This window comes from Strigops habroptila, chromosome 9 (genome assembly GCF_004027225.2).
Source record: "Strigops habroptila isolate Jane chromosome 9, bStrHab1.2.pri, whole genome shotgun sequence".
Classification (NCBI taxonomy): domain Eukaryota; kingdom Metazoa; phylum Chordata; class Aves; order Psittaciformes; family Psittacidae; genus Strigops; species Strigops habroptila.
This window is the reverse complement of record NC_044285.2, coordinates 11,299,180-11,325,803: the sequence shown is the minus strand read 5'-3', so window position 1 is coordinate 11,325,803 and position 26,624 is coordinate 11,299,180. Positions and strand designations below refer to the sequence as shown.

General features: G+C 39.6%; 1 protein-coding gene across 4 annotated transcripts; it reads right to left on the bottom strand.

Moving 5' to 3' along the window:
• Nucleotides 1–105: 105 nt before the first annotated feature.
• CEP152 (centrosomal protein 152) lies at nucleotides 106–26,229 on the bottom strand. Of its 4 annotated transcripts, XM_030498057.1 has the most exons (27): nucleotides 25,994–26,229; nucleotides 24,637–24,756; nucleotides 22,473–22,573; nucleotides 22,166–22,232; nucleotides 21,602–21,946; nucleotides 20,885–21,053; nucleotides 20,242–20,382; nucleotides 19,194–19,333; nucleotides 18,697–18,897; nucleotides 17,108–17,255; nucleotides 16,335–16,426; nucleotides 15,369–15,532; nucleotides 14,585–14,792; nucleotides 13,594–13,707; nucleotides 13,338–13,468; nucleotides 13,024–13,152; nucleotides 12,744–12,879; nucleotides 11,347–11,526; nucleotides 10,536–10,805; nucleotides 9,916–10,047; nucleotides 9,032–9,679; nucleotides 7,280–7,454; nucleotides 3,110–3,191; nucleotides 2,907–3,013; nucleotides 1,983–2,139; nucleotides 1,625–1,728; nucleotides 106–1,384 (listed from the first exon to the last, which is right to left on the bottom strand). In XM_030498057.1, exons 2-27 carry the CDS (start codon nucleotides 24,721–24,723, stop codon nucleotides 381–383), a joined length of 5,232 nt encoding a protein of 1,743 aa, XP_030353917.1. In that variant the 5' UTR covers nucleotides 24,724–24,756; nucleotides 25,994–26,229; the 3' UTR covers nucleotides 106–380. The 4 variants fall into 4 exon arrangements, with proteins under 4 accessions (XP_030353917.1, XP_030353919.1, XP_030353918.1 ...); XM_030498059.1 differs by lacking the exon at nucleotides 10,536–10,805; XM_030498058.1 differs by lacking the exon at nucleotides 10,536–10,805 and having other exon boundaries at nucleotides 20,885–21,059; nucleotides 21,605–21,946; nucleotides 25,994–26,094.
• Nucleotides 26,230–26,624: the final 395 nt, after the last annotated feature.

The window sequence follows — 26,624 nt, the reverse complement described above, 5'->3', positions numbered from 1 at the left end:
AAAACATTTCTCATTGAGCTCTGAAGGAATTTTCATAACCATTTAAAAAGATTACCACAAATTACAGTAGCTTTGTTTTAGATAAACACTGCACTGCAAGCAAAATTTACTATAAAAATAGATTCTATTTAATAAATTTGTATATAATACACTATAAAAATTAGGAAAGTGTTATTACAAAGGTGAACAAAAGTCTGCATTAATATTTCAAGAAACTTTATAGGATTTCTTCAAATTGTGTAACGATCACAAAATGGACACAGTAGAACAGGTTTTCCCCAATCCTCACACTTTTATTTAAAAAAATCCTTATCTGTTTCCTCCTCCAAAGGAGGCATTGCTGCTACTGGGTTTGGTTAGAAAGCGGGATATCAAAACCACTATCTTGCTGAAGAGACTGTAGATTCCACAGCATTTTTTTCCAAGCATTTGTTGCAGCATTTTCCTGCATTTGAATCCTGCAACACATTGAGTTGTGTGACAGTGGAATTTGATTTGTCAGAGTTGAGGAATGAAGAATGCTCTGGGTTAGTTGTCAGGTGGCCTCTACTGGAAACTTTAGCGCTGCTTTTTGTGCTAAGAATCTTGCCACTGCCTTTAGAAATGTTTCTCCAAGAAGTAACACTTTCATCTACAGGAGAAAATGACCTTATGTGAGGAAACTCCCCACGGTGTGCAGTCTGCGCTTGCACATTAGTACTGACTTTTTGTTGAGGATACAAGAAAGGTGTGTCACTACAATCCAGGCTTCCATTCACAGAACTCCATTCACTGCAGCTTCCTTCATCTCTTTCTGGAGTTTCTCGAAAATCAAATTCCTGAGTTCTTTTAGATTTAGTTATCCATTTTCCACATGACTGTATACATTTATCCTCTTTCAAGACTGTTCTTTCACCCTTGCTCTTAAGCATATGAGTTGGCCCAGAGATAGTATGGCCATTTGTAAAGCTAGGTGCATGTGTATTTTCTAACGTTACTTGAAAAGCAGATGGAGAAGCATTCTGGTGTGCTATATTACTAGCAGCACACAAGAGTCCTTTGTCTGCATTTACAACGGGGCTGTATTTTTCTCTTCTTCCATCTTCATTTGAATAAAACTCTGGCACAGCATCTCTTGAAGCACCATCCAGATTTTTAGAATTATTCCCATTTTGAGTATTTGAAGTCACTGTTTCATGAAGCGTATGTTGAGTTTCAGCCTGCATTGCATCAAACTGCTGTCTCAAGTCATGTGGTACATGTTTCTGGACAACTTTATCACCGGCTTTTTCGGTAATGCTTTCGCCACATGATTTGCTTTCCATATGGTTTGACCTAGTCTGAAGCACGCGATCTCTTTTTGTGTACTCAGCTCCAGGTGGCAGATCAGAATTTAACAGCAGAGCTAGGAGAGGAGGAAAGGAAATAGATTAATTAAAGGAAATGTTAATGCCAGAAAATAAGTTCTTCAGTTTGTTTGTTTTTAATAAAGAATTGTAAGCATTGTCAAAACAAGCAGCTTATACTGACGTTTCCATTAGCAAGCTTATAAATAAATAGTACTTCACTTTGCATCTGCATTTTCATTACTACATGCATTAAATCAATATGATCAAGAAGAGAACAACTATAGAATCCAACATACCTGACCGGGTAGATTTGCTCTGGGGAATGTGTCGAAGAGGGATTTCAAGTCCTTTAGCCATTGTAGCAAGCTTACTGGCAGCATTCATTATTTTCTTTTCAGCTCTGCCAAGAATTGCAGAACATGAAAAAAAAAAAAAAGTAAAAATTAAACTTTAAGGGTAATTCCTTTTCATCTCTGCATTTTACTTCAAGGTAACGTTGGCGAGAGTCAAAGACTGAAAAGACAGTATGCCAGACTGCTCAGCAGTGACCCCATGCCAATCCGAGCAGACTGGTAAGACTTCAGGTCAGACACCATTTGCTCCAACACACCTCTTTCAAAGCCAACAGTAATTTCCAAACATACTTGAACGTACCCTTCATGTTTCCCATTATCAGCAAGCAGTTCTTGAAGGCATGTCAAATAGTATTTGTGCATTTTCCTTGCAGTCTCTTGGCGCTCTCTTAAAACCTCCACTTTAATCATTTCAGCAGCTCGCTCCTTACTTTCACGGATATAACAAAGCATATCACCTACCAACACAATTCATTCATTAGTACCAGTTTTCCCCCAGAGAGGTAAAAAGCCAACACCACAAACTGGGACTGTCTAGCAGACTTGGAGCAAGTCAGCAAGAGCCTGGATTTACCTGCCAACATTCCACCCGAATCCTTGTGCCAAGTGTTGCCTACTGGATAAATGCCACCAAAGACCACAGTGGGTCAATATGAAGCATCAGACAGAAATTCAGTTGTCTGATTCTGCATCTTAAGCAGCAATAGAAAACACTAAGCACAGGGATTTGGGAGGAATATTGGCTGGTAAAATGCAGATCTAGGAATTCTTCAGTGGCAGTACAGGTGGCTTTGGTGACCTGCTGCACTCAAGTAAGACCCGGTGCTACATTTAACCCTCTCCAGCCAGAAGGCTGCTGATCAAGACAGATGGCAGGATATAGCAGAAGAAAAAAGGAGGTTCTCTTTCAGGACAAGTTGCAGGGTAGATGAATTGTTTGCTGGAGAAACAAAATCAGTTCTCAAAATACAGTTTACTACTTTACAAGACATAATACAGTGCAACAAAACAAGGGTGGCATAACAAGGCTTCACCCATCGCAGTTAATCTTGTCTAAGATTATGGTGACAATTCCATTTCTCACATTCACTCTAGTAAGAAGGAAAAATTTACTTCTCATGCAATTTGGCTGTCAGATTCCTGTGCAAGTTGGCTGAAGGAGGAGGAAGTGACAAAGTAAATTATTTTGCTCTCCTAACTTTTTAGCTAAGACTTCAGTACTTACACTTAATCTTGCTCACAGCTTTAATGTACTGAGCGCGCATTTCTTCCAGCCCTTTCACAGAGTCAGAGGATGTACAAGGTTTTGAGACGCCTCCCTTTGACAGTGACCTGAAATGCATGTAAGTCATATTGCACAAACAAAGCAACTTACATCTTACCAAAAAAAAAAAAAAACCCAACAGCTCATTTAGCTTTTTTAATTACCTTGGTGGTGTTTCCAGGTCGTTCGGTTTAGTCTTCATCCCAGAGTTTTCTGCAATTAGAGCCTCTAGAACCTTCTCATTTTCTACAAAAGTGATGAACCATAATTCACTGCACATTTCTAAATTCAAGTTGAGTTTGACAGAAGTTATTACATGAACTGCCATTTCTGGTATAAGAGCTCAATATCACAAAGCATCATCAGCAAATGTACAGCTGTTGCAGTAGCAAGCACTTAGGAATCGATCACAATACATTTCAATGAAGCCTGGATATAAAAGTTCTCACACAGTAATTAAATAAAGCCTTCATATGCCATTACTAACACTATGCTGGAGGCAAAACTTCAGAGGTACCAGGTATACATATAGAGAAAGGACAGGGGAAAAAAATTAGGGTTGTTTTGACAAACATTGAAAAAGAATTATTAGTTTACGGGTTAGCAACTGTGCATTCTTTGGGCTGGAGAGATAAAAATAAAACTTGGTTGTTGATGGGTTTTTTTGGTTTGGGTTTTCAATAGCCAACAGCCAGTATTACAGAGGAAGGCTGGACTTCCATGCTGAACAGTGCTCAATGCTACTAAGCAGCATATAAATATTAAAATGAGAATGAGAAGACAGTGGAGCTGAAAAAGCCCAAAGCGTAGGACTTCAAGCTGATACTGAAGACTGTTGATCATGGCATACAGATAAGCCATCTGTGAGTCATCTGAAAGTTAAAGAACCTTAAAACCTGTGCATTAGCTATGTAATTTAATTCAAGCAAATGATTATTTGAAAAAAGGGTATAGGTATTTACTATAACGTGAAGAATTGCTGGATAGACCTATAAAAATCAACAGTTGATTACTAGCTTTCCCATTTTAGGGAAGAAAACCAACATGAACTGAACTGAATACCTACAATGAATGGTGAAGGTACCTCCACTGCACTCAGCCACAGAAGTTCTCACATGAACCATGGCCTAATGAAAACAGACTTTCACCACACAATGGAGGGCATGTCTTAAAGACAAGTCTTCCTTCTGGAAGAATCAAGGCTTTCATGCATAGACTATGAGGACCTGAGCCCTGGAAAAGGCATGGACAAGTTTGACTTTCTTCCTTCTCTAGGATGGTGTGCGGAAAAAAGCAAGAAGTAAACAGCCATCCTGGAACACAGAAAGAAGCAATTCGTGGTCTTCAGGGATCCTCATTTGTGGTTTAAGTCTCATTTCGAGCAGTTGCAAGTTGTATCCATGATGACCTTGTGAGACCAGTAGCCTCTGTTTTCACTAGCAGGCCTCCTATTATCCTTCAATCTTCCCTCCAGCCCCCAGGGAAGTTTACACACTGTATGGTTGTCAACAGAAAGAGCACAGAAATAATATTAGGCAAATCTGTGTGGCTCACCCACCTGACCTTGCTCACACATCTGCAAACCGGCAGGAACCTTTCACTTACCAGCATACAGCATTTTACTCCTCCTCACTGAGCACAAGATTTACCACAGCAGGCAAATGAGACTTCTCATTTAAAAACAAACAAACAAAAAAAAAAAAACCCACCAAAAAAAAAAAAAAAAAAAAAAAAAAGGAAAAAACCCACCCCGCACACAAATCACAGCCTTTGGCAACTGAGGCTACTTAGTCACTTGGTACAACTTACTATCCCACATCATCTCCCTCCAAGCTCACCATTTGTCAAACCTGCTTCCAGCAGCCACAGAGACTTTTCTACAGTTACTGTAGAATTGTTACAGAGACAATTCTACAGAGCTACTGACCCTCAGAATGCAGAACCTTCAGCAAGTCCAATTCCTGCCATGCTTAAGGAGATCCTAAAAAAAAATGCCCTGAACACTATTGTGTACAGCTTCAACTGATTAAAACACTGCAGGGAGAATGATCCTCTTATTCAATCGTCAACATGTTTTCCTTCAGAGAAAACATCATTCTCTTTGTTCTGATCCTGAAAACAAAAGGCCTCTACTGACTTCGGTACAGCTGAATAAAGGCATGGAGTTCCTCAGATACCAACTGAATGAGAACTGTGCTCCATATGGTACGTTATGCTCAATTGGGAAAGAAAAAGTTCTTGAGCATAGGACCAAAAGAAAGCAGGCAATCGTCCTACAAATCCTCTCAGAAATAAACCTAGACAAAAGGAATTCTTGTTGCTATCAGACAGATGAATCAATATGACTTGCTCTGAGTGAAAAGCCTACACTCAAGGCCCATAGAAGGAGACCCAACTGCAGGAGTAGTCACAGGTATGGCAAAGGGGTTTGGTATGCCAAAGGCTCTTCATCCTTGTCAGCCCAGATTTTACTATGGCCAGAGACTTCCACCAAGTTAAATAAAGCAATAAAGGATGAAGTCTGTTATCCTGAAAGGATGACAGATATACATGATGCAGCAGCATCCACAATAAACGTAGGTAGCAATATCAAGTCAGATAATTTGCAACTGACTAAGCTGATCGTTTTTTTAAGTATGCACAAACCTACCCCATCCACTGAAAACTAAATCATGCAACAGCTATACTCATGCAGCCAGCAAAGCAGAGCCATTCAAAGATGTCTTTAGGTGACTAGTAATCCTAATCTTGGATTTGCTCTGACTTAGCTACATGTTCCTTCACAGCAAGCTGGAGATAGCTCTGAGCTATCTCCAGCTTGCTTTTCAAGCCCTGACACATAGCCTCTCTTATTTTAAGCTCCTGGCAGCAGAATTCACAGCAAAAATCTTCCTGAGACCCAACGTTCCTTTTTGTACACTTCTCACCTGCAACAGTAATTGCTAAGAGTTATACATCAACCATGGGACCCCCCAGAAAAGAATCAAGCTCAACCTTACTATTTCCTGTGCTCTGCTTAGTCTCCCTCTTGCTGGAAATCATATAACACATTAGTTTAATTAAAATAATCTAAGAGGCTGCAACCCTGTTATAGAAAATGCAGCAGCATCTATCAAGCAGTTCAGCCCTCACAGCCTCAACACATTCCCATCAGTGATGATCTGAGTCTTCACTCAGCCACGAGACCTGTAGGTTGAATTTTTTGTTTTTCATTGTTTTCTTAAAAGCACAGCTGCCAAGCAGGGTCTGTTGGAGTCAGCTGAGGGACACTCTCCCAGCTGGGAAGCCTCACATGCAGCTCAGTCTAGTTAAGTTAAGAAATTCACAAAGACTGGGCTACTTCCTGGAGAACGATGACTGCTCTCTATAGACAGGACAAGGAGCTCTAGAGGCAGAAGCGCTGCGCTGCTGTATTGTTTTGTGTTAATAGATGGCTTGTTATTTTGGTGTTGAAGGAATTCAAGCCACACTATAGGCATAAAGCCAAAGACTCTCTTGGGTTTTCTTGCTTTATGTTTTTCTGTTGCATGAGAACTCAAACTAAACAGAAAGCCCCAGAGAGATTTTTGTGCCTCCCATGAAGTTTTTCCCCAGCTAGACTGTCTCCAGCTTTGCCATATAGTACATATGACAGCTCTGGGAAGAGCTACAATGCTGAAATATGTACTGGGGGCAGGAGGAAGGGAAGGGGGAAGAAAAACACTCACCCAGGGATTTGCATTTTTTCAACTACATTCATGATCAAAAGAATCAGAAAATACTACCATGCCAGGTGAAGTATAATTCTTGACACAACAGTATCTTCTACATCAGTGCAGAATTCCGTGTCTTGTCTAATGGCAAGAGCAAGTAGTATAATCCAATCTTCAAAGTTCTGATTTAGCATCACTCATGGTTTAGACCATACCCTGCTCATCATGATCAACACTGGCTTGCTTATGAGCTGTTATACACCAAAGGTATTAGCGCTCATGTTCACAACCTCCAAAGAGTATTTATACCTGCCGCAGACATGGCAGCTATTTCTTCACTCCTGAAGGGTGGCTTTAAAATACAGAAAGCTACTAGCATTTAATAAAACTAAACCTCAAAGCCTAGCATTAAATCAGTAAGCTGGAGACCAGTACCATGCGCTGCACAGCTTCCGACTGTAACACAGTACAAGCTTATGCAACATTAAACCACCTTACAGACAGACGAACCGCATCTTCTTCTATCACCCAGATATTCACTAATTAACTTTGCATTAGAGTCATCGATAAGACATCAACTATTAAAGACTTAAGCTTAACTTGATGATACGTAATTTGCCAGATTAAAACCAAACCCAATACCTTTGTCTGTTCCAGTTTCCTGCAAGGGTAGCTGTCGTCTTCGCCTCTTTTGCGCTTCTGCTTGGTGTCCAGCACTGTACACAGGAGGTCTTACCATGTCCCCAGTTTCTCCTTCACCATGTTGCAGGCATGAGTATGCTTCTTTATTTACATTACTCACTAGCTCTTCATATTTCTGCAATTAAAAAAACACTTCCTGAAAACCCACTATGCAGCAAAAACCTCAGGTGTTCCTCACTATCTTAAAGTAGACAAGTAGTATGTTATGCATAAAAACAAGCAACCCTGGCCACTAAATAGCTTTAGTAACTGTAATGCAGGTGCTTTAAACCTGCAATAGAACTGTAGATTGCAGCTCAAATCAGCACGAAAACATGTATTCTAGCATATAGAAGTTTTACGTGGCCTAATTCACTGCAATAGCAGTACCTGGCTATCTTAAGTTGTATTTTGGAAATGTCAGTAGCCCTTTACATTGCAGAACTATGCAATGCCTTTGAATACTTGATGCCAACTTATTCTTTAAAAGACATATCCAACAGAAAAAGGGGTTGGACCCATTTAGACCTTCTGCACAAATATGGGTAGTAGAAGGACAGGATCATCTAGATAAATGGAACTCCTTTGTTTATTGTTATTATGGTAGCATAAGAGAAGACATTACTAAGAAATTAAAGATTTCACTAGATAAAGTGGTTTAAGTCAACCAATGTTTTGAAGTTCAAAGGCATTTTAAAAACAGTTTACCACGAGAGATTCACATCTATTACAGAAGGTGCATCAGGCATAGAAAAAAAACCTTCTGATTCTCTTTACCATTGTGAAAATAACTCATGCCAATAAAACTTGAAAGGACCACATTCTGAACAGGATCATATTACCACTAAAACCCGGTTAACATTGTTATGAGAAATCACTTCCTTTTCTTGAAAACCAGGATGGTATCTTTGTCCTATTCTTGGATAATTCCCCAGCTGCTAAATGCTGGGTGGCAATGGCATTTTCAGTGGGGTGCTCCCCATAACCAAAAAATTACTACAAGCATAAGCATTGCAAAAAGAGGAACTTGACAAAACAGAAAACAGAAGCTTTTATACAGAATCCTATTTAGCCCCAGACTCCTCTAGAAGAGGGTAGGATGTCTTTCCTCATTTGGGCAGGCACATTGAAAAGTATTTCCTAGAGCTACAATAAAGTAAAGCACGACTGTTATTCCCAAGATGGATTAGTTTGTCAGTTATTCAGTTCTACTACAGATAATTTGCAGAAAGGATTTACTGCTTTAATTTTTTTCTTCCCCTCATGATACAAATAGAGTAACATGATCCACAATTACTCTCCAGTCACCATTATGAACTGCTACATTTCTAAAAAACAAAACAAAAAATAAAAAGCAGCTATGCAGAAATTCCACCCAAGAGGTCACAAGGGGCCCTCACCAGGCTCTCAAACTTACGATGGTGGATTCATCTCCTTAATTATGAATCTTGGCATTAAAGAATGACACTCCTAACCTGGCTTTCTCTTCTTCAGAGACTGAAGAAGTTCGAGCTACACCCATCCCTTTTCCCTTGCTGATGATAGATTTAGCCCTCTTTTGCAGTTTTAAAAGACCACTGTTATCAATGAACTCAAATGTTGGACTCTCCAATTTTCAGGATGACATGGATATTTCATTTTGGGAGAAAACACATATGCGTGACTTCCCAAATCTGTTTTCTGATTGTCAGTTATAATTTACAGAAATATTACCTCTTTCCATTCTCGCTCTCTCTTTTCCAGAATCGTGTAAAGTGAGGTTCTATAGGCCTTCTGTAAGCAAGCCTTCAGCTTGTCTTTGCATTGATGGCTTGATTGAACATGAATGTCAAAACACTTCTTCCAAGAACACTTACTATGTGTACACTTGACAAGTTCTTCATGGATTTCACTCAACAAGTACTCAAGCTCAACCAGAGTCTTCTCCTCATACCGATTAATTTCATCCTGCAATCTCTTTGTTTCCTGAGCCTCCCATTCTCGCTGCTTTTGGTCTAGTAACATCTTTATTTCTGCTTCTTTCTGAATGGAGAGATCATTCTTCTGCTTTGCAAGATCCTCCTTTGCTGTTGCAAGTATCTCTTTAATTCTGTTTCTATGATCATCTAAGAATGATCGGTAGTCTCTCTCATTTTGCTCTTGTATCTGCAGGATTTCTTCTTGCTTTTCTTTGTTCCACTGAGCACGGGCTTTTGCTAGTTCTGCTTTGATCGCTGCAGGGATTTCTTCTTTCTTTAGCTCCAATTCCTTCTTGAGAGAAGTTACTTTTTCTTCAAGTTCTTTCACCCTTGGTCCAGATCTCTCTGTATTCTCATATTCTTTCTTCCATTTTTCTTCAGCAGCTGAGAGAACGAGGGCTAACTGGTGAATACATAACACAGGCATTATAAATATATCAATGCATTTATAAATACATAAACTATCACCTTGGGTCATTATCTATTGGAGATGATTCTCAAATTATTTAATGAAAGTATAATCCTATGTAGAAAAAAAAAGAAAGATCAGAACCAGAGTACACTAGAAATGTCTTTGTTAATGATTCCCCACCAATGTCTACATTCATTCCCCAGATATATACAAGTATTTTGGGCTACCTGCTTTGCTGCAGTCTCTTTGTGTTCTTTTTCCCATTTTTCTTGTTCTATCTTTAGATTTATTTTGTACTCTTTGAGGTTTGTTAGTTCTTGCAGCCACCTGGCATGAGCTTGGGTTAAAGCTGCATCTACCTATAAGCAGATAAAAAAAAAAACAAAACACCCTACTTCAGTCACCATCAAATACATTTTATTATTACTTTCATGTAGCAATGAAAGAACAGACTTCAGTTTGGATTGCCTATGTTTACAGAAACTTTAGGGAAAAAAAAAAAAATCAGACCAGCAGCATCTGATACATTTCTTGATGCAAAAATGATACCAAAATGATAAATATTAAATTTATCTTTAACAAAGTGGTATAAACTAAGTCAGTATTGCTCGGTTCTGTTCAAAACTCCCGCAAAGCTTGTCCAACTGTATCAAAAACTAAAAGGTAGAAAAAACAAGCAACATGCTATAGCTTCTTCAGAATTCTTTTACAAATATATTTCTAATATACCAAATGTCAACTACTGAGCCTAAGAGAAAGTTAGTGGAAGACAACACTTCTTTTTTGTGACTTAGTTGCAACACGGCAGTTTCACAGGCTCCAGGCAGACAGAACAATTATTTGTTACCTGGCTGGCAAGATTTTTACGGTATTTATTTTCCAGTTCTATTTCAAATTCTTTTAAGGCCTCTTCAGAGGCCATATTTTCTTTCAGAGCCTTCTGGATCTGCAGCCTCTGGTCTTCAACAATCCCTTCTAGCTCTTTAGTTGAAACTTCATCCACAACTGTTACTTGCTCAGTTTGGCTGCTGCAGTCATTACATTCAACTACAGTTCTCATTTCTTCCAGCCTACTTTGCCATTCTCTTTCTATTTTTGCAAAGGCTTGTTCTTTATTCTAAGGAAAAAAATATTTTTAAGAAAATCTTCCCAGTGCCCAAATAACTAGAATTTTACTGTATTTAACAAACAAAACTTTTCTTTACACTAATAATCTTCCCTAACAGAAGAAGAGCAAAACCATGCTAAGAGAGGAGAGAGTTTAGCAGTTCATCACAGCTTTCTTCCCTGGGATAGGATACAGAAAGGACTTTTATATGGTAACTGAAAGAAACAGTAGAAAGTATAACCCTTCAACCAGGGATCAGGGTGGAAAACTCCAGCATATTTTCAGCTGTGACATTCAGGACATTCTGCATGTTACTTTACAAGCTGTAGGTGGTTGGTTTTTTTTTTTTTTCCGAGATATTAAGCATCTGCGATACCTACTGACTTCTTCACGGGCTCATAAAGTGACAGACCCTTAAAAGCCACTTCAAATGGCAGAATAACAGTACGCAAGTGTATTTACATAGTTCTCTTTCTGAAAATAAACAGAAAAAAAAACCCCAACCAAAAAAACCAAACAAACGAAACCACCCCTGAACTAAGTTCCACACCTCTTTTTCATCCTTCTCCCAGTGAACTTTGGCTAATGCAACTTCCTGTTCAACTTGCTGTTCTTTTTCTTCCAGCCACTGCCTCTTTGCTGCTATCATAGAACTGCGGTGTTTCTCTTCAAGCTCGTTCCTCAGAAGCTTAAGAGAGTCTTTTTTTTCTTCTAGAAGCTGTTTCCTGAGCTAGGAGGGAAAGAAAAAAGATAATAAAAAAGTAGTATTCTCCAAGGCATAGTGAACTGCTCTGGCACCAAGCGAGGAGAATGTGTAAGAGACATGATTAATGCTCTAGAGCCTCTGCACTGATTTTCCTGATGGCACCTGGACAAGAGATTCAGCTATCAAAAGGAGGTGTTTTAAAGCACAATATAGAATCATAGAATGGTTTGGGTTGAAAGGGACCTTAAAGATCGTAGAGTTCCAACCCCTCTGCCGCGGGCAGGGACACCTTCCACTAGACCAGCTTGCTCCAAGCCCCATTCAAGCTGGCCTTGAACACTGCCAGGGATGAGGCAGCCACAGCTTCTCTGGGCAACCTGTGCCAGCACCTCAGCACCCTCACATAGAATCACAGAATGGTTAGGGTTGGAAAGGACCTTAAGATCATCTAGTTCCAACCCCCCTGCCATGGGCAGGGACACCTTGCCCTAAACCACATAGTCCAAGGCTCTGTCCAGCCTGGCCTTGAACACTGCCAGGGATGGAGCATTCACAACTTCCTTGGGCAACCGATTCCTGTGCCTCACCACCCTCTCTGTAAAGAACTTCTTCCTTATATCTAATCTAACCTCCCCTGTTTAAGTTTGAAGCCGTTACCCTTGTCCTACCACTACAGTCCCTAATGTATAGGTTATTATAGGCTATTGCTCTAAAATAAGTTTTCTCATCAGGCATCTTTATTCTCAGTATACTTTGAGATGCACCTCTTTGCTGTACTTGCTTAGCAAGATAGTTGACCTACTTTAGTCATTTCACACTGATATCTTCAGAAAAATCAATATAACAGCCAGAATTCATTACCACTTAAAATAACCACAGTATCTTCAGATCAGTTGTTTTACACAGGAAGAAAACTTGTAATGTCATTCAGTGTTTTGGAAAATGTCTCATGAATGTAAAACCTCACATTGCTGAATGAGCAGTCCTCAAGCGTCAGAATTATGAAAGTTGATTACATGAAAACGAATAGCTATTTGAAAGGTTATTTCTACAATATTTTAAACCCTGGGAAACTAGTATATTATCTTAGCCACCAACAGGTCATATTTATGAACTTTATGATATAGCTGCATGCCTTCCAAGTATCTTCCCCTAACAATTACAAAGTTGAATACACTTATCGATGTCACATCTTGAAAACAGTCTGAAGTGATACAGTTTATAGGTATTTCCCTTAGTACCTTCTCTTCCTTCAGCTGCTGCTCTTGCTCAAATTTCTGCCTTAAAGTAGCTTCCAAGTTGTCCTTCTCCCCACAGACTCCAATGTAACATTCCTTCACTGCAGTCATCTCTCTGTTCAGCTCCTCTATGTTAGCCCTTCACAGGACAGATTATTTATTATGAATTACTCTTTACACTCACAGCACAGCAATGCTGCATTTAAAAAAGTGTAACTAGCACTGAAGGCCAGACAGGAAACGTGAAAGTTTCAGTAAAGTGGAAAAAAATGGTAAGTCTTACTTTAACTGCAAGATTGTCTCTTCATAAGTTTTAATAAGCTGCTGTTTTTCTGCAGCATGCCTCTCCATCAGGTCTTTCTCAAAATGTGCTTTTGTATCCTCATGATGTTGCTGATAAGTTCTTTCACACCTATAATTTCAAGAAAGGAAAGTTACCTAGGCTTTTCTTCCCCTTTTAAACAGGGTTCAATTTTTCCTGACGAAAGAAACTAGCTTTCTAATATTGATCTCCCCTTGTACCAGATTAGCTGGCACAAGGTTATACATGCAGGCTAAAAGCCCATAAATGGAACTAAACACAGTTAACAGACTTACCTGTTAATGGCTTCTTGTTTATCCTGATCAAAATCCTGAACCATCTTCCTCATCTGACAACAGAGATCTTGATTTAAGCTTTTCAGGTTTTCCTCATTTTCCTTCAGTTCTTCAATAGTTGAAGTACAGTTCTGGACAAACAAACGTCAGGTAATAGGTGGGTTGTAAAGAACCTTTCCTAATTGCAGGTTTTAGCACCGGCGGGTGTGTGTGCGCATGTGTGTGTTTTTGTAGTGATAAGCAGCGTCTGTCTTACCTCAACTTCTTTTAGCAAAGTTTCATTAGCCTTTCTGAGCCTCAGAACTTCTTCATTGAGATTATCAGAAACTGAAGGACTGGCCACTGAAGTATCATACAGATTTGCCACAGGCTAAAAATAAACAAAATGAAGATGATGTCTTTTGAGATATATATGATTACGATGTTGATGCTTTCAGAAGTTAAAACTGCCAAATAAAAATTGCACTTAGAAGAAATAAACAACACAAAAGATAATTATTGCAGTGCAAAATAGAACAATATCATTGTTCTATCTAATATCATCAATTCTAGAGGAATTCTTGAAACTCACAGTATCATGAAAGTTTAAAGCACACACTTAATGTTGAGCTTGCAAGCTGAATGACTACTATCATCCAACAGAGAGCACACTTCTCAACATATTAGATCCCTATCCCACATCCAGGTCATAATATGTAGATTACAAGAGCAGATGTTACAAGTCTGATCAATTTATAGAGGGAAAGTAATAATGGGGTGGAAATACAGTATCAGAGAGATTCCTTATTGATCAAATTACATAGTGAAGGCCATCTGAAGGCAGTCTGTTTAATGTTCCATTTATATAACCTAATGATACTATCCACTTTCCCAGAGAAATCACAAGGTCTTTTTGGCTAAAGAAAACCTATTTTCTCCAATGAAATTCAGTTCTGAAAAAGCAGAGTGGCCACTAAGTTCTATCAAGCAAGTAAGCCGTCGTATCGGTACTCACCTAATAACACTGTTAACACACAAAAATAACAACACACAATGCTGTCCAAGTTCCGCTATTCAGTTTGTTTCTTTTTCACCAAAGATACAAATCAAGGCATCATCTAAATGACAACACTTCCCTTAAGATCAATGACAGATTTACTTAGTTGCTATGAATACTCAGCTGTGAGTAAATTTTTTCATCCATTTTCATAAGAAGTTCACTAAATTCCAGTGCATCTTTAATTTTTAGAAAGTGTAAGCAAACAAACCTCTGACTCTTTGGATGCTTTCTCTGCTTTCAACAACTGCTTGTATTCCTCTAAAGTCTTCTGGCAATCTTTAAGATCATTTTGTAATTGAGTAATCTGGTTTCTCTTCATTTTATTACTGCTCAATAAACGTTCCAGCTCGGCTTTTAATTCTACAATAATTTCATCTTTAGAGAGCTCTTTATCCATGTCTCTGTTCTGCATTGCACTATTAGGGAAGACATAACTGGTTCAGTATTTAAACGACAAAGCACATTTATCTGAAAGGTAGTGGCACCAAATAGAAGAGCAACTAATAATACCAGAAATAAAGATGTCTAAGAGGTAATAGTAAAAAGAATGAGAGAATATGAATACAGAAGCCATATGCTTTTGCATCAAGTTGCAATTAATGTACAGAAAACTTGTTCATTCAGCTGTTTCCCCAAAAGATTCATTCTCACATGATGTGAGGTTTTTTTAGACAACTCAATTGGTTGTTTTAAAAAACAGCTTTAGCATTAAATAACTACGTAGAATCTTTGAGCAAAAAGATATCCATGCATACAATCCATACAATCCGATGAGTCCCTCTATAATCTCTGAAGATTTATTAAGCAGCAGTTAGGTATCCAATTTATGGTATTAGTTCAGTTTCCTGTTTCCCAGATTACCTGGCAATACAAGCAAAATTTCAGGTATGTACCAAAAAACCTGTATGCTGATCCAGTAAGACCATCTCGTACACATCACTTTCATAATTTGAGGATTTTAGATTTTTCTTTCAACCAGAATCACTTGATACCTGCAGATCCTTGGTTTCTTCCCAGTGATTTTTTTAATTCCCAACTCTACATAGGAATCACCCAGGTTCATAGGCACCTCTCCACCTGCATCATTCAAAAATACTCCAAGCTTGGCAGCAGATTCATACAAAGCTATTTCTTCCTTCAGTTCTGTTAATTCTTCCTTAAAGGAAGAGACAGAAAAAAAATTATGAGCAGAGAAACTCCAAGCAAACACACCGGCCATGATAACTATTCCAAGGAAAAAAGTACATAGAACTATTTGTTCTCAATATAGTTGTATTTAGCTGTATTTACTTGAATCATCTAGCAGAGTTTTATTTATAGTATCATTTTTGATACCTCTAGCAAAGCATATGTTAAAACCACAAAGTAGCTAGGGAATATTTTCTGTTGCTCAGTATATTCTATTGTTCTTATTACAGTTTATATATGAAGTATTATTGCTTTTGCTCCTACTTCTTTCCTGCTGCTTTTGTATAGTAAAATGGATGACAACAGAAAAGTACCTATCTGGAATAAACAACCTATTACCTTAGTATTTTAGATTCATAATCTTGGAAATTATGAATCCTAAGTCAAATATATGAACTGAATTGGAAACACAGACTTCCACTCATATTTTACAGAGGACTTTCCAGCATTCCCTTTTGCCAGCAAAAAGTAAATTTCAGAATTCTATCTCCAGCTACCCCACAGCCTAGTTAAGTTACAATATTCCCAGCACACAGAATTTAGAGTCTTCTTTTACCATCAGCAGGTTAGATAGATGTATGATATCAGATACGTATGCCCCATTGTGCTTTAACGGAGGGAGGAGAGAGGTCTAATATGCAACACAGGAAGATGAAGTAGTGAGAGGATGTGTTTGTTTCCCCAACAAATACAAAGTTTCAACTACCAATCTCAGCTATAATGCTCATCCCCCCTTAAATCAAAATAGAAAGATATTTAATAAAATTAACCTGCAAAGCCTTGTTCATGTTATTGCTTATCATTTGTGCAGACTGAGCTTGTTGCAATTGAAACCTTAACTGATTTGTCTCCTGCATCGAGCCTATTGCAGGAAAGAAAAGGGAGAGAAAGAGCAAGTCATAAACGTGCAACAAAGACTATGCAATCTGAAAAGAGATCACTTAAAAATAGCAACGTTGATTCTGGTAATAGGGATTACTCTGTTTCTATTTCCTTGAGCTCACTAATAGCTACTATATACATTACTATTAGAAGATTTCAATGTGTAAAGGTAGGCACAAGTCAAATACACAAATAGCAGAATATTTCACATGCTATTCCTACTGCTGTAAGTTTCCAAGAACCAGCCGCCATGCACAAATACAGTTCCTTTCTCACTGAGATCTGAATTTAGCATGGCAATTCAAGTCGAGTGCCTACAGCTTGCTCCCAAAGGCTGTTATTTAGTCCAAACTAAGTTTACACATATTTAGCACAAAATGAATATAAAAAGTTGTATAACTCTTGTTTAGGGTTTTGGTGGGGTTTTTTGGCTGGGGTGAGGGTGGGGTATTTTATTTTTACTGGGGCTTTTTTTACACTTCAGTCTAGACCTAACTAAATTTCATTTAAGTCTGACTAATGCACTGCATAGGAAATGGTCTAGTACACATTTAGCTTGATGTTGATTCTATTTCAGTAACAACATAGACGTGCAATTTCATACATCAAACAAACAAAGCCATTTCTGCAAGGAAAGATAAGGTATGAGTAAAAGGCTGACCTGTTTGCAGTAAATTTGCACATTGCTTTTGGCTTTCTTCTAGGCTTCTTGTCAGTCGATTTATTATTTCAGTTTTTTCACATTTGGTTTCTTCCAGCATTTTTTCAAGTTGCTTAACATGTTCTCCTAGATTTTTGCACAGCTCTTTCTAGGAAGAGAGATTATTTTTACTTGTGTTACAAACATCTAGCCAGCTAGGACAGTTCTGGATACAGAAAGAGTCAATACATACAAGTCACAGGGGAAAAAAAGAATCAATCTGATGCCTAAAGGGGTAGAGGCCAGCTAAATCAATCACTGATCAAATGCTATTCTTGGCTGACAAGTCACCTCTTACAGCATCAAAGTTAAGTTTTCACTAGGAGACAGTAAGTATACTCCTATATAAACATCCATGGATGCGAACCATTTGTAACTTCCTAGAGCAGTTAGTTTCCAGCATGTCAGATTATCCTCTATAATTCATCACATATAGTTAGTCTACTGTAGAAAAATCAAGCCTTCACGTTATTTATATTAAGCCTCAGATTAACTCAACTTAGTTTATTTTGACTGAGCTTAAGCCAAGCTTTCAAGTTCCAATGCTCTATAAAAGAGAAACTGTAGTTTTTTCACTTGACATACAAAGTAGACCTTCATAAGGCATTATTCACAGTTACCTACACAGACCTGGGAGGCACAGCACCTCGTCTTTATGCCTTTTGACTTTTCTATTTTCTCTCAAAAAACAGGAGGCCTCTAAATACCCCAAATATACTCCCATAGAAAAACCTTTTTTGCTGTAGAGACAAAGCTGTGTAAGCTTTGTTGTGGTACTAAGACAGAAATTAGGCAGCACATTCTTGTTTACAAGCAAGTGCTAGTTATACTTTCAAACATACAACCCATTTACTTTTATGCATATTTATGCTGAGACAAGAATTACAGCCTAGAATTAAAAAAAATAATCTTCTTTCCCTTATGTGAAAAAAGAGGACAATTTATTAAGGCTTGACTACATTGCTCTAATAGTTCTAATAGTGTAATGGGCTTTTGCCAGGTAGAATAATTTTAATAAGGTCTATAACCATGTGACACAATCCACATCAAACTCCATCTCAAAGCCAGCCTTTTCTCCCCCTTCTCTCATTTCAAATCCATACTTCTCAAATAAAGTGACTGTTCGGTGGTCAAATCATTTTTGAGACTAAAGCTTGGCAATAAACTGTTTAATAAACAGTTCTTGCAGCAAAAACATCACCTCATTTCTTAACTAGTTCTTTTCTTTCCCAGATTTACTTGCCAGTACTCTTTCAAAAAGAGATTGTGCACAGAATGAAAGCTCAGGAGAGAAACTAAGACAATGAATTCCTGCCTCCTCCACATCCACTATGTATAAACTCACAATCTGAGCTCACAACTGCCTGGAGATGTTTATAAAAACATACCACATAGGCTCTGTAATATTGAGACTTACATAGAATTTCCTTTCCATTTGCTTAGCTGCCTCCAGAAAGAGTTATTACAGGTCAAAAAGTGCAGTTTAGGAAACACAGTGAGCTCTACAGCCTCTCCAGTACAGTACTCGGGGTCCTAAAATAATTTCTCACCTGCTCTCGGAGTGCAGATTTTGTAGTCTCAAGTTTCTGCTCTAATGATAATACTTGCTTTTCATACTTCTGCTTGAGTGCTGAAATAATGGCTTCATGTTGTTCTCTGGCTCGCTGAAGGGCATCTGATCGCTGAAGTTCTAACAGCTGCTTCTGCATGCTTTCCATGGCTACCTCCGCCACTTTGGATTGCTTCAATATCTGTACAAACAGTATTAGAACAGCTCCCAGTTACATATATTTTACTTTTGCTCCAATATTCTGTATGTCAGTTGAGGATGTCTTGCACAAGAGTTGCTAGAAGTCCTCAGATAATGCCTGGATTTTAATATAAACTATTTTCCACGAACGCATCCTATTTATTCATCATATATTCAGGTTCTGCAATGATCATGAAGAGTGTTTCAAGAGACTAGCACTTATGTTTAATGCAAATGCACCACAAATGTAACTATAGAGATCTTCCACAATAAAGAGTTTAAACATATTTACAGTACCTGCTCCTCATTGGTAGTAAGATTCTGAATTTGAGTTTCAAGTGCCTTTATTTGACCTTCAAGATGCACTTCCCGTTCCTTTCCATTCTGATAGAGTTTTTGAGACTCACGAAGACTAACAGCCAAACCATCCCTTTCATCTTAAGAGAGAGACATTATAATTGTGTGAGAATGTGGCCAGCCACCCAACAACTTCATGGCACATGACTATTGAGTATCCCTGCTCTACAGAACCATTCGCTATGATCCCTCTGTCTCACACTGTGGCCAAGAAGCAGAAGACAGAACAAAAACATTCAGTCTCCATCCATTAATGACTTTCACTCTCTGGTAGCTGGAAACATACACCGTACCTTCTGATACACTGTACCTTCAGAACCATAGGGGAAACAAGCCCCATTACGTCAGCACTAGGAACTAGCCCCATCCCTTACATCATTTAAAGGAAGAAACAAAATAACTGCCCTGGAGGAACAGCCAAGACACTGCAAAGTAGTTGCCAGCTTAAGTTTTCTCTCTCCTTTGCTCCTTTTGCCTCCTAAAAATTATATTAACTCTCTAAGCTCACAACTCTTTTTTTGTTCCTATAAGGGAGACCAAGACAACCACCATCTCCACTACAGCTTTGACCATTTGGGAAAAGCTTCTCTCTATATACAGTCCAGGAAACAGCTTGTTAAACCAGACAGCACCAAAACCCCCTTTTTTCATAGATAAACAGTTCTATCGAGGTTTATTTTTTTGTACTTTTAACACACTACTTCAGCAAACTTCTCACTTTTCTGTACTTTTTTAATGCCTGGCACACGGGGACTCTGGAATACAACGATGGCCTTCAGAATGAAGTAAAAGAGCATTATGCCGTCAGGCACCAATTCAGGCAACTTTCTTTACAATAATATTGGGGGGAGAGGGTTAGGTCTGTATATCCCAGATCAAGTTTATAAATAAAATCAAAACCTGTAAAGACACTACCTAAATCAAAGTTTCAGAATAAAAGAGTTGCTAGATATCAATGAAATCGAAGAATTAGGACAAGATATTTTACCTTTGACCATTGAAAGCTGATGATTCAAATACCTAATCTGCTGTGCACTCTTTTCTAGCTTTTCAGTAAGTTCTTCCAGTTGTCTTTCTCTTGCTTTATTTAGAACTTGAAGTTGAAGAATCTGCATATTTTCTGAAGAATCTGCCAAATTTCAAATAGCACATAGACAAGTCAGCACAGACAACTAACCCAGAAACTCACTGTCCTAAGTAATTCCTGCCCCAAGATGTTCTTTTATACAGTGCCAAATTCATAGTTGGTTCACAAAATTGCAACATTTTTTAATTCACGTTTGACTCACATCACCTGAGTTGCTCTGGCAGCAATCAGATGAAGAATTGTAGGAACCACCAATGCGATTCAAACCTAAGAGCAAGCTCAGATAAAGGTTTACATGTTGTGAATTACCAGAGTCTTGTGGAAACTATAAATTTTCAAGCAAACAACTAAAAACAAACCCCACACAAACGCAAAGTTAGGGCTCTCCCAGTGTAAGCTTAGAGCAAAATAAAAGTCACATATGTCAACATACTTTTAGTTGTCCTCTTACTAGAAATCTACTTAAACAAACAGACTTTCTGTTGCTGATTTCCAGTGGACTTTTCACACAAGTTTATTTCCAGTCTAAACAGTGAACACTTACTGTCATCATTGCCCAAGAATTCACGTTGCAAATCTTCAAATACTTCATTTCTTCTGGTTCCTTCTTGGAGTACTGGCATTTTTTGATGAATGCCATTTTGGTATGGTTTGTAAGTCACTTTGTAAGATTCTGGCGATTGCCCACCAACAACATCAGATGCAACAAATTGCTGTTGTGACAATATATAGATATGAGGAAATAAATTAAAACTACAACTGTAGTTCTGCTCTATGAAAACATTTTTGATTTTACAGGGTGATATTAAGAGCTCTAGTAGCTCTTCATTTTCAGGCTCCAAACCAGCACTCCATTTCAGTGTGACAGAAATTTTCGTGAAAGCATCCACTTTAGGAGTGCAGTGAAGTCTGAACTTCAGTAGAGCAAGTACACACTTCAGTGAATCACATTCATTCTATCTCATGGAATTCCGCCTAGTCAATAAGAGGAAAAAAACCCACAAAACCCATGCATATACGTAAATCTAATTATTTAACATTTCATTGTTTTAAATAGACTATAGAATCCTCCCATTAATGTATAAACTGATAATAAGAGAATAAAAGCATTTAGAAGTACTAGAATCATAGAATAGAATCACAGAATCAACTAGGCTGGAAAAGAGCTTTACGATCAGTAGCAATAATTAAACTACCAACAGTTAAAGACCCGTGAAAATTTCCCAGAAGAGACAGAACACTGCATCAGCTTCTGAAATACCTTAAGATGTTCCTTTGGAGCATCTGGAAAATTTATTATTTTATTTTGCTGGTTGTTAAATTCTGGTTTATGGCCATTTGTATATGGCCTGAAGTTTTCAGGAAGATGATACACATTGTTCTGTTGGTAACGACTTGGAGCATTAAACCCTTCTCTACCAAGATACACATCATCAGGATCCTCTTGACCATTCTGGTCACAGTAACCTTCTTTAACTTCATATAAATGTTTCTTCTCTTCGTCGTTATGTAGGCCATTCCAATTCTTGCCATGTTTTTCTACATGATCAGTTTGCTGGTCACACAAGAATTGTTCAGGGTACAGGTTTTGTCCTTGTTCATAAACCTACGAATCGGTAACAGGTTTAGAATTGCTCTCTCAAAACTCGAATTTCCCCCACCCCCTTTTTTCTAGGGTTACCAGCCCTTAAGTTAGAAATACTTTAAATTAACAGCAAAACACATTACCTACATGAGAAGTATTTCTCTAATGAATTAAAATACTATTTAGCATATTATGAGCAAGCAGTTCCTACTAATTACATGACTGCTCATACATGCTTACATTTTGAGGATCACTTATCAAGGGATGATCGTTCCACCTTCCATCATGCTTCCCGGGCTCATGCGATCTAGAGAAATACAAGCAGCTTAACTATGTACTTACAACTTCGGGAAAACAAACAAAACAAACCATCTCTTCACTAAATTAAGTAGCATCTAGTTTGTTTCTCATGGAACACAAACCATACTGCAAATTGCACTACAGCGCCCCTTTTACTTGGATTACTTTTATGCACCTCTGCAGCTGAGATTTTGCTCTAATCTCAAACGCACAACATAATAATAAAAAATTCTGGAAAATTCCTTACTGTTCCTCGGTCTCGTGTATGCTACAGTCCGAATAGCTGGAAAGCTGGTCTCCACTGTCCTCCAGCATATCATGGGGAAGGTCTGTCAATAGTTGTTGCAACTGAAACAGAACAAACAATATTAATTATGCGCTTTTCAAAAGAATGCATACAAGTTCAGTCCAAAGAGACAGAGATAGGCAAAATAGGCCACTTGCACAAAATCCTGGTTTTCTTCTTGTTTTAGTTCTGGAATTCACAGCGGGACTTATATCATATAGAATGCTTAATAGACTAGAGTACCAAGCAAATGATTTATGGCAAACTCTTGTTAAGAAAAGAGCCACACCAGAAAGAGGTAAGGAAAATGCCACCAGATAGCCATGTCTCACAACAGACTACTTTTGAAGAATGATCTTCGAATGAATCACACCAGGGTTTCTCCTCCCTAAATCCCAGGCAAGAGAGGTACTGGACAGTAAAAACATGTTCTTATCTGGATTTCAATCCAGACTTCTCCAAAAGAACTTGCCAGTCAGCATTATTAGATGCAAGAGGTCATCGCTGCAATGATTAAGTGGTTTGCTCAGGTGTTCAGATGAAGTCACCAAGCAACTGGACATGAACAGAAAAAAGTGCTACCAATTCTAGTTCAGAAAATAGATAGCTGTGCCACCAAAAAAAAACAACAACCAAACAACACAACAAAACCAACAAAACAAAACCAAGCACAAACCCAAACCACACCAGAACTTACTTGTCGTAATGATTCCCATATAGATTTTACCTCTTCTTCCAGTTTTCAGAGAGGCTTTGATATGGGGCCATACATTGGGCTGCTTATAGATCTGAGTTATGAACTCTTCTTCTTATTAGGTGACTTGAGAACTACACAATATATTCAGTTATTACATGCAGTTTTTGAACCCTAGCCCTATTTTTCTCTGCACTCTCAAAGCCTGTGTTTTAGGCTTTAAAAGCCAAAACATCAGCTGCCCCATGCTAAATACCTTACTAGCTTTTCTTTGTTAAACAAACAAAAACCCACAAAAACTATCAGCCACAAAAAGTTTATCTTAAACATACCCTGCTTTCTCAGATGCTATTTTACATGCTCTCCAAGACCAAAGGATAGGCGAGAACAACTTTTCTAAATGTTTGCAGGACAACAGAGCACCAAAAACTTGTTCCTAGAAATTCACTAGTGGCATGAAGAAGTTTCCCTATCATTAAGGCATTCTCTAGGTTCATTATATCTCAGCTCCAGGAAGCAGGAAAAGAAAGGCAGCATCATTCACTGAAAATCTCCTTTCCTTTGCGCTACTTGCAACCAAGGACCAACTCAAGCACCATAGGTTGAAGCTTATAATCCTATCTGTGCACGCTCTTGCTCACCCACTGTAATAACCCCACAATTATTTCACTACTTGTTCTCCTGCACAAGCACAAAATCCTTTCTGGGTAGAAAGTTTTGGAACAGATATCACATTCTCTACAGTGTTCGCAACAGCATCTTTCCAATCGGTACAGCTACTGTTCTACCACACATTTTTGTGAACATTTGTCTCTACAATACCTGCTCTCCAGACAGTCATCCCTGAAGTATATACTGGGGATGTTACCTGACATGAACATGATTTACCACCCTGTAAGAAACCATTATGCACATTCATGTTAAACACACATTTTGCCAATTGTCTCTATGAAACAAAAGGAACAGAAACATCTGAAGTATTTCAACTCCAAAGAAATCCCAAAACATTTGAATATAGTTTTTCTAGAGATTAAAGTGTGTAATCAGAATTTTAAAAATGGTTTCTCTTTTTTTTTTAAGCTAAGCAAATTTTCAAGTGAGAGCTGTTGCTCTCTAAGAATTTGTAATAAGTGAAAAAAGCTGTCTAGAAATACAAAATATAGATGATAACAGCCTTTTGCATTTGGGCTACTGCACAGGCAAGGAGTAACAGTCTTCCAGCCATTACATATGACATTGCAAGGCACTTAAGATGCACCATCTCTCCATCTCTTTATTATCTCTCTACTTTTTATGCCACTCTTGCAAAGCACAGCTTGCACTATTTTGCTTGAACAAAGACAGCATAGATCTTTTGTTTTTAACAAAAGAGAGAGATGGGAAGAAGCTAGATACTCGAGCCTTCAGATCAAATAGTATGCTCTTTTTCACCTCTTGTTCTCTTGCATAATCCTCTTGGTCATAGTCTTCATCTTCATGTTGAGTTTGTAGAGCTGCACTATCAAAGTCAAGAGACATTGTTTTCTAATGTTTTTGAGCATCCAGCAAAACCTATGGCAAGATAAGAAAACATCACACATGAGTAAAAGGTGAAGAAGGGGACCAAAAAGTGCCACCCTCACCCTGAATCATTCACTTGAGCTTTTGTTTCTCAGTATATCCAATGCCACTTGCTTCTAAGAATTTAGCATTTAAAAGATTTGGGCTTTTCATATGCTGACATTACTATTGTTGACTTACAACCAGACATTATTTTCTTCAAGTTCTAACACTGTATGTTATGCATATGTTGTGATATACGCTGATAGCTATGCCCACTTTTCAATCTTGCTTCATTTATTTCTAGAGAATAACTATATTTTGTACAAAATACTGGAAGCATGCTATGGCTTGCGCATTTGGATAGTGGCTCTGGTATGAACAATAGGAAAAGTATGACGGAAACAGCGAAAGTATTGTGTCAGTTCCAGATTTAACTGCTTAATGAAGAGACTTGAGACTCCCAGGAGCTTGTCTACACCGAGCAGTGAGTTCACAGTAAGCTACAGCACATAAGTGTTGGCCCACATTTGGTTGCAAGGTAAGTTACTCCCTGATGAAGAGATACTCCTGGCAGGCAGTTATGAACTAGAAAGGACTGATGAAGATTTCACAGAATGGCACATTCTTTGTGCATACAGGTGTAGCACATACTGAAGTTTTCACTCAGTTTAAAATAAGCTTTACAGGAGCATTATTCCCAAGTTGAAAGACATCATGTGCCACTTTACCATGTTTAAAGGACCTACTTGCTAATGATATTCAAGGAAACTCCAACAGAGTTAGCAGGAGTCCAAACAACGCAAATACCTGTCTCTGGGCACCCCCTAAAGCACCAGCTCCCTCAGTGTGACCGTCTACAACATCTCCCAAAGTGACTGAAGCAGCCATCTTCCTCCGAACCCACACCGGCTCTAGGGGACCACCTGCCCCACGAAGCCCGCCCCGTCCGCCTCTCTTCCCTTCCTTAAACCCTTTCCCAATCCCACTAGCCGAGGAGCCGGACAAGGAGATACAGCCCCGTTTCACTCGCTCATGGCCCCCAGGAGCCGCAGCCAGCCACGGAGAGCCGGCAGGGAAGGGGAGCTCGTCAGCCGCCACCTCAGCCCCTCACGGCGACGGCGCGGGGCCGGCAGCTGGCGGGGCGATTTCTGCCGACCACAGCGCGGCCGGGGAAGCACCTCCCGCCGCGGCCTCTGCGGGGCAGGAGGCACGGAAACAGACCGTGGCCCCCAGCACCGAGCCTCACCTGAGCCGCCCGGCGCCGCGGCCGCCCGCCTCCACAACAAAGGCGCGCCCGCCGCTCTTCCGCATGACAACCGAACCCTGCGCCCGCCGCGCTGACTGACAGCGGCAGCAGCCAACCGGCGGCCGCAGAACCGCCCGGGAAGGCGGGAAGAGGGGAGCCGCGCTCCGCCGCGCCGCAAACCCGCCTCCGCGGACTGTTCGAAAGCGGGCGCGCACGGCCGCGGGAACGTGCCCGGCTAGCTGATTGGCTAAGCGGTTGACCAATGGCTGCGGCGGGGCTTCTCGGAGGGGCGGGGTCTCCCCCGTGACGTTGCGAGTGCGCGCGCAGGCTGGGGCGGGCGCGGGTTTGGTGGGGGGGGTGTCAGCGCGCTGCGAGACGTGGCGGTTGCCTGGCAACGCGCGGGGTTGGGGCGGGGATGTCCTCGGGGGGTCACAGGGCGAGTGGTCGGCGGCCGGTGCTCGCGGCAGTGTCACGGTGGAGCGGGCGGGACGACACTGGCATCCGTCGTTGTCGAGCAGCGGGTTCCCGCCCGCACCGCACCTCAAGGGCAGCCGCCTCAGAGGAGCGCCCCTCGGCCCCGTGATGGTGGAGGGGATGCGGTGCATAGTGCCGAGGGCTGAGCGGCACACGG

Excerpts from the sequence above, each read along its gene's own strand:
- CEP152 (XM_030498057.1), bottom strand. The coding sequence starts at position 24,723 with ATGTCTCTTGACTTTGATAGTGCAGCTCTACAAACTCAACATGAAGAT. Across the intron at positions 11,527-12,743 it reads AGCAGCTGAAGGAAGAGAAG|CTCAGGAAACAGCTTCTAGA; the intron begins GTACTAAGGGAA and ends TTTCCCTCCTAG. Across the intron at positions 3,014-3,109 it reads GACCTGGAAACACCACCAAG|GTCACTGTCAAAGGGAGGCG; the intron begins GTAATTAAAAAA and ends CATGCATTTCAG.